Below are 17,656 nucleotides of genomic sequence, written 5' to 3'. Positions count from 1 at the left end.
GAAGGTGTCCTTCACCACCCTACTTACTATTTCCCCTGCCACTACCCCAATACCCTCCACGTGGTCACCCTGGCTTATTTTCATTATATGGGGGCAGTTGTCATTATATGAAATTATACTCTTTCTTGCTGATGTGGCTTGTTTGTCTTTACAACTCATGGAAATTCATCCATGAAGTCAGGAGCTTTGTCTAAACTACTGCTCAATCTCTAGGGCCTAGTTCTGTGGCAGCACGTACCAGAAGCTCAAAGAATATTTGTTGAATCTGTTTTCAGATTTGCTTAGAATCTAAAATTGCTTCGGAATCTTTATTTTTTAATAGAAAATTTCATAATGAAAGATTTCAAACACATGAGAGAATAGTTTAACAAACCACTATATACAATCAGTTAAAATAATTACCTACTCATAGTCTATCTTATTTCAACTATACTTCTAGTCATTTCATCTCCGCCAGGTTATTCTGAAGTAAATCTCAGATAACATTTTACATATAAATACTTACGTTGTATCTCTCAGAAATAAAGACTCTATTTATTTATATATATATATATACACACACACACACATACATATAATTGCAATATGGGAAATCTTCAAAAATTTACAAAATTCAGAGCCCCGGCTCTATCTGGGACCTAGTGTCACCAGAATCTCTACAGTGAGGCCTGAGCATATGTATTTTGGAAATATTCTTCAGATGTTCTGATTTAGCCAGACTATCACACATCCAATGACTGACATCTGGAAATGGTTCTAGAAGGCTCAGAATTGTCTGTTTCATAGGAATCATATTAGGAAAGACATCAACGAAAATACTTTTACAAAACAAATAGTTTCCAAGTTAGAACACCAGAAGAATATTAGAATTTAAAAAGAAAAAAAAAAAAGAAGTAGGATGAATAGACCTACTTGGATATAGAAAGTTGCTGATTACATTCTTCTTCCACAGCAATGTTGCTCTCTTCAAAACTGGGAATATCAACCGCTTTTAATGAAGAGGCACTACCCGGAGTGCTTGTGACTTCATTATTAATATCAACAGAAAAATTCATGTCCTCACTGGAAATCTTGGTATCATCTTGCCTCAGCTGAGATTCAGGCTCTTGATCATCACCTGCCACATTCCAAAACAAGCTGGCACCTGGGAGTTAAAAGATGTAACAGATACTGAAATAAATATTCAATTATAAAAATCATTCTCTGGCAACCTTTTGTTAACGAACGCTAGCTAATTTATTTTAACACAATTACCTAGAACTGTTTTCAGATTATATTTTCTCAGAAATGCCATGAAGAGGTAAGTGAAAGGTGAAAAGAGAGAAAACTGAGGCACAAAGGGAAAGAAGACATTCTGGGCCCTGCCTCTTCAAGAGGTGTGGCTCTCAAATGATGTGTTTTATGTATTAAGGTTCTGAATACAATTTGAGGTGTGTATGTGTTTTGAAAACTGTTGTTCTGAAAAACAGGAGAAAATATATAAAATACAAATCCCAAGGCTCTCTGATTTTGATCCTTAAATACAATATTTATGAAACTGTGTTAGGAATGTATCAGACATATATAGTATCAGGCAAGTATTTAAAAATCAAATGTTTTCAAAAGTTTATGGATTGCTTGCACAATTATTTGCAGAACTATCTGTGTGTATTATTTGCTTATTGATTTTCTTTAAATCAACTCACTTTATTTTTATCTAGCTTCATAATTTCTGTGAAATCATAGATTTTATGTGCTAGTTATATTTTCCTCAATACTCATAAGAATATATTTACAAAATATAAAATAATCAACTGCATACCACTCCACTTTTTGAATCTGCGTGGTATGCTTTCCTCAATTGGAGAAATACTGCTATACACAATGATTTAAAGACAGAGTTAAAACCAAAGACTAAATACAAGCCAAAATTGTTTCTACTCTGAGTGTCAATTTGGGTGACTTTTATAAAAATAAATTAATAAAAGCATGACTTAGTTTTGTATTCACTAAACATTTAATAAAATTTTTTTAAAAAGGACAATTTTAGAAAGTTACACAAGTGCTGCTACTCTTCCTGAATACACAACAGTATACACGTTTAGGAATGAGATATTGTTTGGAATAAACATCCTTTTAAAAGTCATTTAGTTCCAGAGATTATTAATAATTCATTTTTGTGCATATAATAGCTCTAAATAATGAATCTGAGGTTTCAAAATATTTGAATTCTATACATCATGCTTGAAAACTTGTTTCAAATAATTTCAGAATATCAGTTCAAACATGTGAATGATTTCATTCAATAATAATTTAGCACACATTATGATTTAGGCATTATGTCAGGTAATGAAATACAATAGTGAATAAGGCAGTGTTCCAGATCCCAAAAGCCTACAGTCTAGTGACAGATACAGATGATAAGCAATGTACAAAATTTTACAAGAGGACATAGAAGGAAACTGCATTTTTCGGTCTGTTTATCTCACAATAACCACAGCTTCTTTACCACTATCCCTCTATAATACACACACACACACACACACACTTTCTCAGGAAACGGTCACCACTGCAATTAACAAAGATGGGACTCCAGCAGATATATTCCTATCATGTGCCTCTCACCCCCCTTACCCTTGAACTAGGGATTAAAACTTAATCCAAACTAGGCCATTTTGGTTCTCTGCAATTTGAAACTGGGACTGAAGGATAACAGCATGGTTTGTGTACATAGTACAACTATACAACACATAAACTTTGGAGCTCTGAATGAGCTATATTTTAAAATAAAACGAAGTGAAGACTGCAGATAGAGGTGATAAAACAGCCATGCAGCATAATTGGATAGTTTAATCATTTTCCAGTTGCTAATTCTAGTTTTTTCCTGAAGCCCAGCCCCATTCTTGGCCTTGGTTTTCATGAAATATCCCCCTATCCTTCCAGTAAATTCCCCTTCTTTGCTTGACTTAATTCAAAGTGGTTTTATGTTACTTGCAGCCAAAGAATCTTAACTAATACCAAGTAATACCTGATTTGACTTATAAATGTGCATGAGGTTCTTGCTACCCTCCCTCCTTGTTCTCCTCTACATTAATAGTTTAGTTTAATACATGGGTTCAGATAGACAATATAGAAATCTGTCTTCCTTCTTTATTCTCCGTCTTATATTTTTATTCTCTTGGCTCATCTGTTACTTTCGCAAGTCTTATGTCATTAATCTGCCTTCACTCTTCTAACATTTGAGTATTACTATCCATATTTCCAAAAGTAGCTCAATTTCAATAGATATTTAGACTGAACCCATCACCTCCCCTCTGCTTCTTTAACTTGCCTTCTTCTGTTATCCAGGTTTAAGATCATGGAGTAAATTTTACTTTCATCTTTAACAAACTTATAATTTTGGAATAATTCTAGATTTATAGAGAAGATAATACAGAGATACCATATTCTCCTCACTCTATTTTCCCTGATGTTAACATCTTACATTACCATGGTACATTTTTCAAAATCAAGAGATCAGTATTGTACATTACTATTAATTAAAACTCCATACTTTGTTTGGATTTCACCAATTTTTCCACTATGCTCTTTTTCTGTTCCAGGGTCCAATCCAGAATATCACATTGCATTTAGCTGAAGTAACTTGAATCATCCTTCTTCCAACTGTCATATCCAATTAGCTTTCAAACCTGATCAACACCCTGCATGATTCTTCCTCTTCATTCTTATCACCACCACCCTATGTACTAGACATTTTGCTAGATCCTGAAGATACAAAGATGTTCTTGAAGATCCCAAGGTCTGATGGTGAGTAAACATGTAAAAAAATGTATGTCATTTACATTATTAATAGGTTTTTTTTTAAAGGCCTTTAATTTTTCTTACCAAATGAAGCAGACATTCCTTTGTGAAAGAGATAATTAAGGCTTTCCGTAAGATAGTGATGTGTAAAGTACTAGACAATTCAGAACCCTCACTGAGTCTGTAACATTTTCTCTACCCAATCTGTTTCGCCATCTCTCAATTCCACCAACTAAAATCTACATTCCTTTCAAGGCCAAGGATCAACAACAAGCATGGATGAAACTTTCCCCGATCCCTCAAACCACAGATGACTTCTCTTATTAAAATGGGGTCCAGCCTGGGAAAGTAGCAAAAACAATGTATTACATTTATGTGGTTTCATATCTGCTCTCAGGTATAGTTTTATTTCATAAAGAGTAAAATTACACAAAGACTTAAACAAGTTATACTCTCATCAACTTGGTTTCGGTTCTATTTGTGCCATGCACAAATGAAAAAAAAAAAAAGAAATTACCTGTGCTCACAGCAATGCTTACACTTTTTCTCATGTGCAAACCAGGGGGAGACTGTGTTTCTATGGAAACCGACTCCGTCTGTCTCGCAGCTTGCACTGTGTCTTCACCAGTGGTCGCCTTAGGGGAGCAGGGCTGTGGAGACTGTGCTTCCAACAAACGCTGAATCTGTATCAATTAAAAACATACTTTCAACTGGCAGTGAAATACTCAACCAAATTGGCAGAAGACATTAAAAATGAATCACAAAGTACCCAGTTATAAATAATTAACTTTTAACTATATTTTCTCATGTTTCAACGAATCACACCATAAAACTTATTCAATGCAGAAAATCATTTTCATTAGTTATTAAGAAACACACTTAAGTGAGCTAAGCATAAATTTGAAAGTAAAAACATACAGGTGTTTATATTAGCATTCATAAATTGACACTCATGTAGAAAAGCCTTACTGTTAAAACTTTAAATCAACATTTTATTCCTATTTCACTTACACATCAAAAGTAAGACAGGAGGTATACTCTAACTCCATATACAAAATCTGAACAAGATTCTTCTCATAAAGGTTAACTAGAATTGCCCATGTTTGGTCATGCTGAAACTGGAAATATTAATAACAGTATGTAATATTGAGTGCTTCCTGTTTATAAGACACTATAATAAGAGCTTTTGAGTATGATTTTTATAACAATCCCACGAATAACTTACTACTATTAAATACACTTTACAGAGAAGAAAACCTGAGGCACTAAAATTAAAGTTACTTGCCCAGGTTACATAACTAAGAAGTGGCAAAGCTAAGGCTCAAACACCAAAAGCTTCCTTTCCTCTGATTGAGATATAATTCACACACTGTAACATTTATCCCTTTAAAGTATACAATTCAGTGGTTTTTAGTATAGTCACAAAGTTTCCATCCATCACCACCATCTAATTCTACATTTTTTATCAACCCCCATAAAAAGCTCTGTTCCTACTAGCTGTCACTCTCCATGGCCCCAGATCCTAGCCGCTAGCTAATCTACTTTCTGTCTCTATAGACTTGCTATTATGGACTTTTGATATAAATGGGACCAAACAATATGTGGTCTTATTATTTTGCTTCTTTCACTTAGCATAATATTTCAAATTTCATCCGTGCTGCAGTATCCATTGGTACTTTATTCCTTTTGATGACTGAAATATTCCATTGTATAGTTATGTCACATTGTGTTTACCAGTTCATCAGTTTATGGACTTTGACTGGTTTCACTTTTGGCTGTTACAATGTTGCTGTGAATATTTGTGTACAAGTTTTTGTGTGAACATATTTTTTCATTTTTCTTGGATATACCCCTAGGAATTGAAAAGCCTCCCTTCTATTTCCCTATAAATTATACTACTGTGTTCAACTCATCTCATTAGTTTTAGCAGATTAACTTTATTAATATGGGAAAATAAATATTATCAATGAATTGTTGGGATCTGTAGAGATATGACTGGCATTGATAATACAAAATGGCATGTGTACTTACAGTGGTCTGGAGCATGGGCTTTAAGTATCAAGTTTAAATCCTACTCCGCTACCCTTTGGAAAAGCTATTTAACCACTATGAGCTTCACTATTACCTAAAACTAAGGCAGTTGTGAGGACTGAGATATATAAAATAGCTCTAATTTGTTGAGTGTTTACTATAGCTTTGTCCTACACTAAGGACTATATGTGTGTGTGTGTGTGTATATATATATATATATATACACACACACACATATTCATTTAACGTTTGACTCTACATATAAGACCAATCATTGCTCCCAATTTATAGATGAGAAAAGTGAGGTTTAGAGAGATCATATAGGAAACACTTAATAAAAGATTTATTATAAAACTATAGTGATTAAACTGAATGGTAGCAGTGCTGGAATAGACAGGTAGATCAATGGAGAATACAGTACAGAAAAAGATGCAAATGCAAGATATTTTCATTATACAATTAAAAAAATGCATTTCCAAATCATTAATGAAAAGACATTTTTCAGTAAATATATGGGGCCAGTCATCTGAGGATTAGAAAGAACAAAATCTCATTTCATATATCAAAAATAAAACAAAGCAACAAATATAATCCTGGAGGGGGAGAGAGGATGGAGAGTACATTTTTTTATAATCTTAAAGGGAAGAGGCCTTTCTAAACATAATACAAAACACAAAAAGAAAAATGACTGATATATCTAATTATGTCTAAACTGGATTATCCTGTACAAAACAAATGGTTAAAACACAAAACACAAGGCAAACTAAGAAATACCACATGTAGACAGATGATAAAGAACCAATTTCCTTAATGTACAACAAGCTCTTATAAAATGGTTAAAAAAGGACTTAACAGAAAAATGGGTAAGTGACATAGAGACTTTACGGAAAGAAGATACAAGTGGCCAACAAATAACAAACTGATCAATCTAACTTAAAATACAATGCAAATTAAAACAGTTTCTATTACTAAAATTGGTAATAATTTGAGTTAAGATGCCCAATACTGGAGATGTGGGAAACCTGTTTTGGAGTATTAATTTGGTTTAACTTTTCTGGTGGCCTATTTCACTCATTCAAGTTACAAAATATGTGTTAAACAACTATTTTAAGTGAAGTATTATTCAAGGTGCTAAAGAATACAGTATGAATCTTGTAAGCTCCCTTCTTAGAACTCCTTAGAGACAAAAACCAAAAACATGTAATTAAAGGCCTGAATGATGCAAAAGAGCTAGTCATTAAAAGAATTAAAAGAATGTTTCATGTAGAGGGGACTGAAAGCCTAAGCACATAAAGTGGAAACACGTTCATGTTTCTGAAGAACAAAAAGCATACCTCTGCAGCTGAAGCGCAGTGAGCACGTAAAGCAGTGGCAAGAGATGAGCTAGGAGAGGGAGACAGAAACCCAAGGGTTTTGAGGGTCAAGATAAGGAATTTCGATTTTATTCTAATTGCAATGGAAAACCATTGAGCTTTAAGCAGGCTCCCTATGCTCTGAGTTGAGCCTTAAAAATATGACTCTGGCATTTCCAACTGCAGGAGACATGAGGGGACAGTATTGGAAGCAGCGTGTATGGATAAGAGAAAACAATGGTTTGAATTAGGGTGGTAGCAGGAAAGATGGTAAAGCATAGTTAAGGTTCAGGATACATCTAGAAAGTAAAAGCCTGAAATTTTCATGCCTAGGATTTTGGCTTGAGCAACAGGATAAGAAGTGATGTCTTAACTGACATCAAAATAACAGTAGTTAACATTTACTGAGCACTAACTATATGCCAGGCACTATTCTAAGCCCTTACCTGGTAACTCATTCAGTCCTTAGAACTCCACTTATGTGTATTCTTATTTTGTAGATGGGAAAATTTAAGTCAGAGAGATAAAGTAACTTGCCCAAGATGGCGTAACTTAGCCCACACTGAAACTGGACTAGAACCCAAGGAGCTTGGTGCCAGAGCCTACTTCCCTTAACACTGTGGATGGGTTGCCCCTGGGAAATATAACTGTTACCCAGATTTGAGTGCCATGGTGAACAACGTGTTAACCACTACACCAAAATGAGACTTTGACTATTAGAAGAGGAGCTAGTTTGGGTATCTCTGAGCATTTAAAATGTGTTTTCTCTTTGGCTTCACAATTTTACTTCTAGGGATCTATGCTGCAGAGATACATGCACATATGCAGGAAGATGCAAGTGTAAGGGTGTTCACTGCTGCACTGTTTTCAACAGTCGAAACTTCAAACTGTTGAAATAATGCTAGGACACCAATTAGAACTTTTGTTCCACGTTATAATGGAATCCTATGCAGAATAAGATAGTTGTATATATACATACATAGAAAATGTGTTATACTTTCTAAAAAATTTAAGTAAGAAGATACTTAGAAAAAAAGTATTTAAAAATTCACGCGTGGGGAGGGTATAGCTCAAGTGGTAGAGCGCATGCTTAATGTACACAGGGTCCTGGGTTCAATCCCCAGGACTGCCTTTAAAAATAAATAAATAAATGAACAAACCTAATTTCCCCCCGACAAAAAAATTTTTTTTTAAAATTCACATGAGCAAAATACTATGTATTTACCATAGAAGCATTTTCTCTATCACACTTTGTATTCTCCAAGTATAATGATTCAGATAATCCACACCAGAGCCAGTAGTCTATAATTTACATTTTAAATATATAAATCTCAAGTAACTAAGATTTCTAAATAACCTAAAAGATCTTTTTAGCCTCTATATCTTTTTATAAACAAGACAAAAAATGAGAAAGCTTTCTTCTCATTGTGAAATATTTTGCAACATTAAAATTTTTGCCAAATGTTTATAATGATGTGTTAAAATCTAACTTTTATTTTATAATTTCAAAACATTTATCTAGGTTTAAAAAACAGCAAAGCTCAATTTTTCTCAGATGTCCTATATAAAGCATTGTTAAGCAGAGTTTGAAAAATGTCATTGTCTTTTTTTGTTTTTGCAAAATGCAAACACTATGACTCCGATTTTGTAAAAGATATTTTAAAAAATCACACATGTATATATATGTTCATTATACATGTATTTGTATACGTTACAAGATCATGGAAAAAATATGAAAAAATCTATTTCAGTTGTTTCCATTGGTACTAGGGGAAAAGGAAGGTGTCGGGGGTTTGGGGTAAGTATGTGAAGAAGGATGTCAGGAAGGAAAGAAAAAGACACAATATAATACTTAAAAACTAAACTGCAAAGATATAATGAAGAGACTAAGAACTTTGTCATAAAGGCCTAAAGAAAGGAAGCATTTCAGAATAAAATGAGTGGCGTTTAGTACACAAAAGAGGTTCTACAAGTATTCTCTAAAGGTGCACTGGCTAAAAATTAGTTTACATACTATAGGGTTGACAAACTAGAGGTGTCTCAGAATCTACTGTGTAGGCTCCATATTTAGTTGTATATAAAGTTGCAGTAAATAACAGACATTTCATTAGAGGCAAAAAATGAAAGAAAAATACAATCATGTTGTAGGTTAAGATGTCCACAAGACAGAGGCCATTTTTCCTCTCTGGACTGGCCTGCTCCCAATTCTCAGGAGTGTACTATTTTCCACTATTTTTTTTACTTCACTAATAAAAATATTGAAAAATAAAAAAAAGATGTCCACAAGACAGAGAAGAGAAGGCTTGCTTTCTAGTCCTGTTTCTACTCCTAACTAGCAATGTGTCATTGGGTAAATCATTTTCTCTCTCTACTCCTCATTTTTCTTCTCTATAAAACAATATACCAAGGTCCCTTCTAGTTCTGACAGTCTACAATTCTATACCATTAGCTGTAACTACTGAAGAGTTGCTAGTTATTTTTAATAAGCCATATTAATACCAAGAATTTAACAGAACTAAGAAAGCACGCAAACCTGTGCCTGAAGTTGTCTCAGCTGTCTGTCCTGCTCTGTGATGAATCTATACGCATCCGGAGACAGTCCCATCATTCCATCATCTGACCCAGTCTTTGGTGTGTGCATGCATACTGCACAAGGCCATGGGTTACATGAGTCCACATGTGAAGGCAGTCTTGCCACAGGTGATGGTTCTACACTGCTGTGGGGAGAACAACCCCCCATGTTTCCCTGAGGTCTCAAGGCTATAGGACTACTTGAAGAATAGAATGCATTACGGTACTGAGCTGGACACCCATTCAGATGAAATAATGAATGTTTCTGAAGGGCTTCAGACTGGAGGTCTTGAATAGATCCTACTGTATTCATTCCTTGCCAAGAATTTATTGGACTATATTGAACATGGCCGTGATGCTGACAACAACTGCAAACATTTGTGGAATAGTAAGACGGCGGCGGGGGAGTAGGAATCTGAAGTTCCATTGCTCTTCCTGAATGAGGTGAAGAAACAAAATTGTGTGGGTGGGACTGTGAAGCAAGAGAAGATTGCCTGGAATTAAATGTGGAGGACCTTATAGGATACTCTTCTTTGTGTACATTTCCAGCAGAAACTGTTTGAAGCTTTTCAGATGTATCAGGAGATGGCCCATTAAGAGAAGATGGTATAACAGTGTTCTTGATATGTGGGTTCCCTTTCTTACAGGTAGATGGCTGTCTTACTTTGCAGTGTCTCAGGGGAGCAGTGTCCCGGTTTAACTGACTTGGCAGCCCTCTCAAGGAAGACTCCACAGCTTCAGCTTCTGGGCTGTGTTTCTCATCATAAAGCTGGGGCTGCAATGTCTCAAAGTGTTCAGAATGGTTAATCAACAAAGGAGGATTTTCATTATTCACCATTTCCAATTGGTTAGGCACAGGGTTTGATTCTATGAAGTTGCCATCCAACACAAGTGAAAGTTCAGGAACTGATGGCTGGATCTTAGAAACCTACAAATGGGAAAGAAATGAAAGAGGAGAAAGTACCTTTTAGGAGAATGATATATGCTTCATTTTCCTTAGACTAGTATTTCCCAAATTATTTCCAGTTACTTATTAAAAAGTGCTTAATCTTTATTTAGACAGGGGACAAATATTTTCTGGGCAAATTCTATGTGCTAGCACTAGGAATGCAATCATGAGCAAAATAAACAAAGTCCTTGTCCTCACAAACTTATTTAATGATGACACTCCTTTCATTAAAACGCTGATTAGTGTTACTTAGATCGTAGAACACAGTATGGGAAACTATTTTGTAACAGAGTTTTCTTTACCCTCTCCCTGCAGAAAAACTATCACAGGATGAGTAACAGATCTAGTAACAAATGCTTCTGCACCTTAAATAAGAAAGGGTCTTCAAATAAGCATTTCAGAACATTTGTCTACTAAGTGAAATTATTCACTGTTACTCTTTTCACCGATACAAATTAAGAGTTGGAAGAGAGCAGAAAAGAGTAAACAAAATACTGTGGTAAATCTAGTTGTAACACTAATTTTAAGAAATCTTGCCCATTCCTTTTTCTTCTAGTAAGTAAGTAGTCCAAATAAGGCATAACAAATCTAAAATAACCCACTGGTTGGCTGCAATAAAAACAATTATGACGGGCTATTAGTACTTTCCAGAAGCAAGTAGAATGACTTCTCAGAATATGGTAATAAGGACTGATGTCAAGCTCTGGTGATGGTATAGAATGTAGAGTCCACATGGGTTAAAAGCATCAGAAACCAACCCTCTTGAATTACTAGCTCTACTAAATTCTCAACCTCCTGAACTACAGCTTTACTACTACTACTTACTCGTTGTGTAATCCTGGGCAGGTAACTTAAACAATCTGTGCCTCAGTTTTCTCTGGGAATAATAATTACATGTACTTATTATAATATAGGTATATATGCATATATATTAATACATATAATAGTTATATGTACCTGTGAGAAATATATATACCTATATATATATAGACATAACTGTATAGCTATAGCTAGCTAGATACACCTTAGAATGAAACTTAAGTTCTAGGTAATACTATTGAGTGCTTTAACATGAAGAGACTTGTTAGGTTTCTAACTATAAAGGTGAGATGAGTTCTTTACAGGATCAGTGATACCTTCTGACTCACTGGATGAGGACTAGGAATTGGTCTTGGAGAAACATCTTCATCTTCAACACCAGAGTCATGATCATTTATTGGCATTTTCCCTGGCGATAACTTCTGGGAAGCCCTAAAGAATAGGAAAAAAAGCAAGTCTTCAGCAATCTAGTATTCATTTGTTCCTTCTTTATGAAACTGAATAAGCCATGGTAGTATCTGGATCATTTTATTTAGTATCTGACAACCACAAATAATTTCATTTTTATATTAGTTTTCAAGCATCAGTTGACCAGGAAAGCTGGGCCATGCACGCACTCTACCACTGAGCTACACCCTTCCCCACACCACAAGTACTTTTAAAAAGAAAAAAGTTACATTTTTTTGTACAACTGAGTTTGTGGCAAGGAATATTTGCTATATACTTACTTATGATAAACACACACACAAAAAATTTCTGACACTGAGCAATAAAATCCATTTCAGAGCTATCTTAGCACTCAAAGAAAAAAGAAAAAACTTAACACTAGTTCTCTAGAAGAAACAAACATTTTACTAAAATCTAAAAATGACTGATTCTTATGAAAGCTTTGGTCAGAGTTGAAAATAGACAAGGTTTTTCAACAATATTAAGGAAATTCCAAGTGTCCCCTTAATCTGGATTTCTCTTCCATTAGCATTCAATAAAATCTTGAATAAAGCCTTAAAAGTTAAGACAATGAAGATGTTCTGCAAATCTATAAGAATATAGTTTCCTGGTGACCTAATTAATCTGTTTCGAGGATAACTTAAAATTCCCAAAGATGGAGAGAGTATACCTCAGACATCTTTCTAATTCCCAGAACCTGTGAATATGTTAGTATACAAGGGAAAAGGGAGTTTGCAGATGTGATTAAGATAAGGATCTTGAGACAGAAATTATTTTAGATTATCCAGGTAGGCTCAATATAATCACAGGGGTCCTTATAAGATGGAGGCAAGAGGGCCAGAGTCCAAGAAGATGTGAGGATAAAAGCAGAGGTCAAAGAGAGATCTGAAGATGCTATGCTTCTAGCTTTGAGGACGGATCAAGGGGCCACCAGACAAGGAATGCAAGTGGCCTCTAGAAGGTGGGAAAGGGAATAAAATGGATTCACCAGTAAAGCTTCCAGAAGGAATGCAGCCAGCCTTACTATGACTTTGATTTTAGCCCCCCAAACCCATTTCAAAATTCTGACCTCCAGAACTAGGAGATAATAAATTTGTATTGTTTGAAGTCACCAAGATTGGGGTAATTTGTTAGAACAGTAATGGGAAACTAATACAGATAGAGTCATAATTCCCATTTTACAGATGGGATACTGATGTTTACAACCAGGACTTGAACACAAATATGTCTTATACCATAACATGAATTCACAAGTATGTTATGTGGCTTCTTTAAATAGATGGCGTAGCTGGCATTTATTTTAAAATTGTATCATAGTTAACTTCTACCTATAGAATCAAGTTAAGGACAGATGAATGAATGCTATTAAAAAAAGGCCAAGCTATTTTCTCAATAATTGCCATAATCTCTAACAAACCTTATACCTGTTTCTTTCTCATGCAAGATACAAAATAGGTAGTATTAAAGAGGCCCAAAGACAGGTTATGGTTATAGTCAAAAAGTTAAGAAAAGGACAAATCAGTTGTTAATGTAAGTTAAAAATAACAATAGTTTCTGAAGCACAGAATCAAAGAATAAACTAGCATTTCAAAGTAACTTTAAATGAGGTTATTAAATGCTTCACAAATATTAAATTAATGGGCCTCTCGAATAACATGGAGAATATTCAATACTCCATTACTGCACTATAAATTTCACGAGGGAAGGGATCATGTCTAAACCTGTATTTAATGCCACTGTATCTCCAGCCCACATGCTGGAGATGCTATATCTTAGCACACTACATGGCACATAGTAGAATAGATGAGAAAGCTGAAATAGGGATATGAAGGGTTAATTTTATGTGTCAACTTGGCTAGATCAGAGTAGCCAGATATTTGGTCAAACATTATTCTAGATGTTTCTGTGAAGATATTTTTAAGATGAGATTAACATTTAAATCAATAGATACTAGTAAAGCATATTATCCTCCATGATGTGGATGGGTCTCATCCAATCAGCTGAAGGTCTTAACAGAAATAGAACAAAGACTTAACAGAAATAGAACAAAGAAATAGAACAGAAATAGAACAAAGAAGGAATTCTGTCAGCAGATCACCTTTGGACTCTAACTTTTCTTAGCCTGCCAGCCTACCCTGTGGATTTTGGACTTGCCAAGCCCCCAAAACTGCATAAGTCAATTCCTTAAAACAAATCTCTCTCTCTCACTCTCTCTGTATATACATCCTGTTGGTCCTGTTTCTCTGAAGAACCCTAATACAAGGGAATATCTCCTTTACCACAAAAGGTTTATACAAACCCCCAAATTGATAAGCCTTTATTTAATATTCTCCAAGTGTATTTGCTTTAAAAGTTTTCTTTTTTAGATAGAGGAGTTATTTTTTTGTAGTAGTTTATCTGATAGGCCTAGGTTTAAAACTACAGGAAGAGAAGAACATAAGGCAAACTGAACAAAAACAGGATGCTGCTTCTTAAGCAAGATAATTTCCTGACAAATATTTTTGTTCCCTTATGTGATAAATCAACTCAAGTGAGAACCACATTAGAGTTGTCACTTCATTAAGTTATTCTCCAACTTCTGAGTATGAAGGAATGAATTTAAAGCAAGGACATCTTGTACCTGAGATTTACAGATACTTTCCTCAGAAATAACTGAGGAGTTACTTCATTTACTCATCAGAAATTAATGAATATAATAAAAAAAAGTATACATGATAATAAAAATATCTTTTACCTCTTAATTGGAAGATTCTTGGAAACTTTGTTGAAAAACTCTCTTTCTGCATTTTGGGCTTCAGTACTCAGTTCAAAATAGACTGGGTTTTTGTCAGAAGGTTCAACATTCTGAAATAAAGTAGGTCATACTGTGAGATGTGACTTAAACAACAGAGAATTCTATTTAGATGAAAAGTAGCTATGAAACACTGTGTGGAAGGGGACTTCTGATTTCTACAACTGTCACCCCTTTTTTATAAAATCACTTTTTAAATTGAGATATAATTGACATATGACATATTACTTTCAGGTGTACAACATAATGATTTGATACTTGTATATACTGTGAAATATACACAATAAATCCAGTGTACACCCATCAATTTAAGAAATTTCAAATATATAATATAGTATTATTAACTATAGTCACCATGCTGTACATTACATCCTCATGATTGAATTAATTTATAACTGGAAGTTTGTGCCTTTTGATCACCTTGGTCCATTTCGGCCACCCTTAAGCCCCTGTGCCTCTTGCAAACCACCAATCTTCCAATTTGTTCTTCATGTTTATGAATTCAACAATGTTTAAATTTTTTTTTTTTTAGATTCCACATATAAGTGAGATCACATGGTATTTATGTTTCTCTGACTTATTTTGCTTAGCATAATGCCCTCAAGGTCCATCTACATTGTCACAAATGGCAAGATTTTCTTCTTTTTATAGCTGAATATGACTCCATTTTATACATATATATCACATTTTCTTTATCCATTCATCTACCCATGGACCCTTAGGTTGCTTCAATGTCTTGGCTATTATAAAAAGTGCTGCAATTAACATGGAGGTGCAGCTATCTTTTGGAGTTTATGTGTTTGTTTCCTCTAGATAAATACCCAAAAGTGGAACTGCTGAATCATATGGTAATTCTAATTTTATGTAACCTTAAAAAAAAAAAAAAACTATCCATCTCCCTACTACATAAATGAAAATGAAAACCTAAATTATCTTTACTATGTAACTTACTCAATAACCAGGGATGTAGTTAAAATAATAACTTTAAACTCAGGATATGATCTGAAGAATAAAATGAGTGAATGACATATGTCTCTAAAATGGAAATAAATTATTAGACATCATTTAAGATGGTTATGTTTATAATAAAAATACAAAACTTGATTCATGAAATGATACAACCTATAAATGAAATTAAAGGCACAAAATAAGACCTGAGTGGAAACACACAGTTATTCAGAGGTATTCAATATTTTTGTGATAAAATACAGAATTTTAAAAATTATTATTGGTCTTACTGAAAAGTGGCCTTAAGAATGTTTTTACATAATGACATGGTTTCAAAGATCTACTTTTTCTGTGACTATCTACCTAGATGTATTTTTATGTATTTTATTAGATATAGCAACAAACTATTCTGATTCCTAAGGTTATATATTATAGTCACTGACTTTAAAGTATGAGGAACCATCTGTTATATCTACACACTTAAAAAATAACATAGAGCAAAGAAAACACTAAGTCACAGATTGACTCTCAATATCATAAAATGATACAACATTTTAATTGCTAATATGCTAACAATTTAACATATAAGTTCTTGATATATTCTTCAAAAGTTTTAGAAAAACATGGGAAAGTTACTCTGTGGACAACCTTTGATCCTGTATTAGACTTTGGTTCTGGACATATGGCCTAAATTTTACAAAACAAAATTAACCATAAATAAAGTTAATATTCAATAAGATTGATTATAAATAAACAAAGCCTCATAGTTTGAGTTACTGTCTTTAAGGGTAAAGATCATTGGGTTTAAAAGGCCAACAGGTAACCAAATGGTCATTAATGTGCTAGGTAATCAAATCACTTACTTTGAAAAGATGTAATGTTTCCTTACTGGTTAGTAGCTGGAATCGAAGGTCAGGTAACCGGCCATCACAAGGGAGGCATTCATAAAACTCAGGATCCTTATGTGTCACAGAGTAGAGAACTATAATGAAATTTCCAGATTCTGAAAAAACCCTGGATAAAAAAAATGCCATTTAATGAAAATTTACTGACAATAACAACAACACACTCAAAAGAATTCTATGTGAGTCTCTTGGTCTAGTTAACAGACTAACTAAACAACCCAATTTTTAGAAGAAAACTGGGGAGCAAGCTTATGCTTATTTTTAATGTTACTGATTTTTTAAATTTTTAAAATACATTTTATTATGCAATACATATTCCTTGTATATATAATACTTCAAACAAAAACAGGAATGTATAAAATAGAAAATGAAGACTACCCCACCCCACTCTCCAGTTTAGTGTATATACTTCCAGAATTTTCCCCTAGGCATATGCAAACATTTTATACACTTTAACAAAAATAGGGCCATACTATATATATTATTTCTGTTTGGTATTTCTTATTTGGCTATCTTGGATTTCTTTCCATGTCACTATTCTATATTATACTTCAGAACTCCTTACTCTTTTTCAGTGACTATCCAGTATAATTTATAGATGTGCTAATATTGATTCACTTAGACTTATAAAAATGGGTATTTCAACAATTTACAATATTTTACTATTATAAACAATGATGAAATGAACATTCATTTTATTATTCACTACATGACTCAACAAATATTTATAAAGTCATCAAGAGTCCTTAAAATATACACCAAATTCAACTATTTAAAAATACTTTTAATAGTTGTCTCTACTTTGTAAAATGTTGAATCAAAAATAATTGGGGGATATATTACACTACTAATAGAACAAAGCAGTGGAGGTTTAGAAGGCAGAATGTCTATTCTGCTCAATTCCTCTCTAGAGTCAGACAAGATCACTGCTCAGAACACTGTAAAGTATAAACCTAAGCTGGTAATGCCAAGTGGTGCTGATGTCTCTCTGGTTCAAAGGGTTAGCAGTAATTAAAGAGTTCAGGTACCAAAGAAATTGCCTAATGCTTCAGAGTAACACAGA

General features: G+C 33.9%; 1 protein-coding gene across 7 annotated transcripts in view; it reads right to left on the bottom strand.

Moving 5' to 3' along the window:
• Positions 1-17,656, bottom strand: part of STIL (STIL centriolar assembly protein) — a 129,671-nt gene that overhangs the window by 11,826 nt on the left and 100,189 nt on the right. For all 7 annotated transcript variants that reach the window (XM_074376524.1, XM_045513766.2, XM_045513779.2 and 4 more), the window contains 6 exons: positions 16,552-16,702; positions 14,684-14,793; positions 11,820-11,934; positions 9,697-10,662; positions 4,298-4,463; positions 913-1,144 (listed from right to left, as the gene is read on the bottom strand). In XM_074376524.1, the coding sequence (XP_074232625.1) occupies positions 913-1,144; positions 4,298-4,463; positions 9,697-10,662; positions 11,820-11,934; positions 14,684-14,793; positions 16,552-16,702 (1,740 nt within the window). The remainder of the gene's footprint in view (positions 1-912; positions 1,145-4,297; positions 4,464-9,696; positions 10,663-11,819; positions 11,935-14,683; positions 14,794-16,551; positions 16,703-17,656) is intronic.

Source organism: Camelus bactrianus, chromosome 13 (genome assembly GCF_048773025.1).
Source record: "Camelus bactrianus isolate YW-2024 breed Bactrian camel chromosome 13, ASM4877302v1, whole genome shotgun sequence".
NCBI lineage: Eukaryota > Metazoa > Chordata > Mammalia > Artiodactyla > Camelidae > Camelus > Camelus bactrianus.
This window is presented reverse-complemented; position numbering and strand designations above follow the sequence as displayed.